This window comes from Micropterus dolomieu, linkage group LG17 (genome assembly GCF_021292245.1).
Source record: "Micropterus dolomieu isolate WLL.071019.BEF.003 ecotype Adirondacks linkage group LG17, ASM2129224v1, whole genome shotgun sequence".
NCBI lineage: Eukaryota > Metazoa > Chordata > Actinopteri > Centrarchiformes > Centrarchidae > Micropterus > Micropterus dolomieu.
This window is the reverse complement of record NC_060166.1, coordinates 26,473,912-26,476,078: the sequence shown is the minus strand read 5'-3', so window position 1 is coordinate 26,476,078 and position 2,167 is coordinate 26,473,912. Positions and strand designations below refer to the sequence as shown.

Here is a 2,167-nt window from a genome sequence, read left to right as displayed (position 1 = left end):
TGTTAACTGCATCTTCAACAAATTAGTTAAATTCATCTGTGTTTTAAAGACAAATATGCTACTGAAACATAAATATTTCAGTTTGACAAAAAATATTGTTGTATAATTGTTTGTATATGTTGAATAGTTGTATAATTAAATTAAGTTGTATTTGAAGACCAACCTCTTCCATGAGGCTTATCATGTAACTCTCATGTGCAAACACAATGACCACACGAGCTGTAGATTTCTTTATCACATGCACAATCCTCTTCAATTCGGCTGGGTCCTTGCCCCAGGGCAAAACCTCTAAGTAGGCCAGGCAACCTCTACCAGACTGAACAAAGTCAGACTGGAAGGATCGGGCAGCATAGAGTCCATAATCATCATCACTGACCAACAGACCTGCCCAGGTCCAGCCAAAGTGGGTTAAAATCTGAATCATAGCACGCACCTAAGTGAATACAGAGTGGAGGGATTAGTGCACAGGCTGGAATAATCTGTCAGTGGAGACCCTGCTAAACTTGTTTCACATTGGACCATGTTTAATTATTGCCATTCAGCTTTGTTATCTGAGACCGAACAACACCATCAGCAACACAAAGAACATGACTGGTGTTACACAAAAGGAATATTTTTTTTTCCAGTGAAGTACAGAGATGTTGTTTCTGGGGAATGTTTAATTGCACATGCTTTCTTTGATTCATTTTCTTCTTGGTTACCTGGAAAGCGTCACTTGGGATGGTTCTAAAGAAGGATGGAAACTTTTGCCGGTCACTCAGGCAGGAACATGTGGCAAAATAACTCACCTGTGAAAGTCACAGACTGTATATACTAAAAACATTGGCTCTTTCAGTTTTTTAAAGTTAATAACTCCATGTCTGCAATTGTGACATTAAATCAAAATGATCCAACATCATTATTGGAAAGTAAGTGAAAAACTTACCATTGGTACTCTGTACAAACCTAAGACACTGGAGATGGCAATAGAACTTGTAGAGGTAGAATCACCCACAATCCCTAGGACTGGGGGGGTTCCTACACAGGTCTTGTCTAATATAAACTGCTCCTCTTGACCACTGACTAAGGACAAGGCTGCAGGGAATCCAATTCTTAGTTTGATGCAGTTATCATAAAGACTGTATCCCAGAGTCAGATTAGGTAAAAGCTTGGAGTTTCTGTTGATCTCATCAATAGCAAAGGCCATGGTCTGAGCATGCCTGAATCCTAGAAAATCAAAACTAATAAAAACATACAGCATGATACAGTAACTGTGCCAATATATACATGTTGCACAGCTGTATGTTTAGCAAACAATCAAGCTAGTTTACAAGCAACAATTATTTTCATTATTAAATATAACAGCAAAAAAGTAAAATGATTATATTATCAAAACACATCTACGAATGGGAGTGACTGTCTGGATTTTCTGCTTTTTGCTGTTTCCCTGACAGACTCACCCGTGGCAGGTAGGCTGTTGTGGCTCTGAGGTGAAAGACAGGTCAGGAAAGACAGAAAATAAGTGGATCTCAAACAGCCCACCTAGAACAACATCTCCAGCCTTGTGCATCCCATTTAGATGAAACTGGCCCTGTATCCGGCAGGAAGAGGAAGAAAGGAGGGAGGACACAGCAGAAGAAAAGTAGGAACACAACAACATGAAATACATCAGTGAGAACAAGTTGAAATCTAAAAATGCCCACATGACTTTCCCCATGTTTCCCCCCTTAGTGAGCCCAGTCATTAAGTGATATTACTATGTCTACTCCTTTTATTGACTTGCTGTGTTGTTTAATCTTGACACCACCCATCAAAGCATAAGTAAAATAAGAGGCAGGGCCTAAAATGCATTTCATTTTATTTTGTATTGAGGCAGAATTTATTTGTGCACTTTAAATAATATTTCACCTGCTTGACAACCTCTCCAACCCAAAGTTCAGTGGATGATCATAATGATAGTGGTCTACTGAAATTTGTATAGCAGTCATATTATGTGTTTATTAGTTTTTTAAATGTCATCTTAAAGGGGCCATATGTAAATTTTCAATGAAATCACTTCTAAATAAATCAAATTTTTTCTCTGTTGCTTGGAACAGCTACTATTCTGCTTTTAATGTGAAGGTATCGGGTTGGGATATGGCAACATGCGCACTCCCCAGCCTCTCTCCGACTCCAGCGACAACACCAC

The 2,167-nt window shown here is 38.9% G+C and overlaps 1 protein-coding gene across 1 annotated transcript in view; it reads right to left on the bottom strand.

Moving 5' to 3' along the window:
- The window catches only part of LOC123985823 (extracellular calcium-sensing receptor-like), a 5,144-nt gene extending 3,580 nt beyond the window's left edge, over positions 1–1,564 (bottom strand). Inside the window, exons 1-4 of the mRNA XM_046073730.1 lie at positions 1,440–1,564; positions 926–1,220; positions 702–788; positions 164–433 (exon numbers count right to left, since the gene is read on the bottom strand). Of these exons, the coding sequence (XP_045929686.1) occupies positions 164–433; positions 702–788; positions 926–1,220; positions 1,440–1,549 (762 nt within the window). The 5' untranslated portion in view covers positions 1,550–1,564. The remainder of the gene's footprint in view (positions 1–163; positions 434–701; positions 789–925; positions 1,221–1,439) is intronic.
- Between the last annotated feature and the right edge of the window lie 603 nt (positions 1,565–2,167).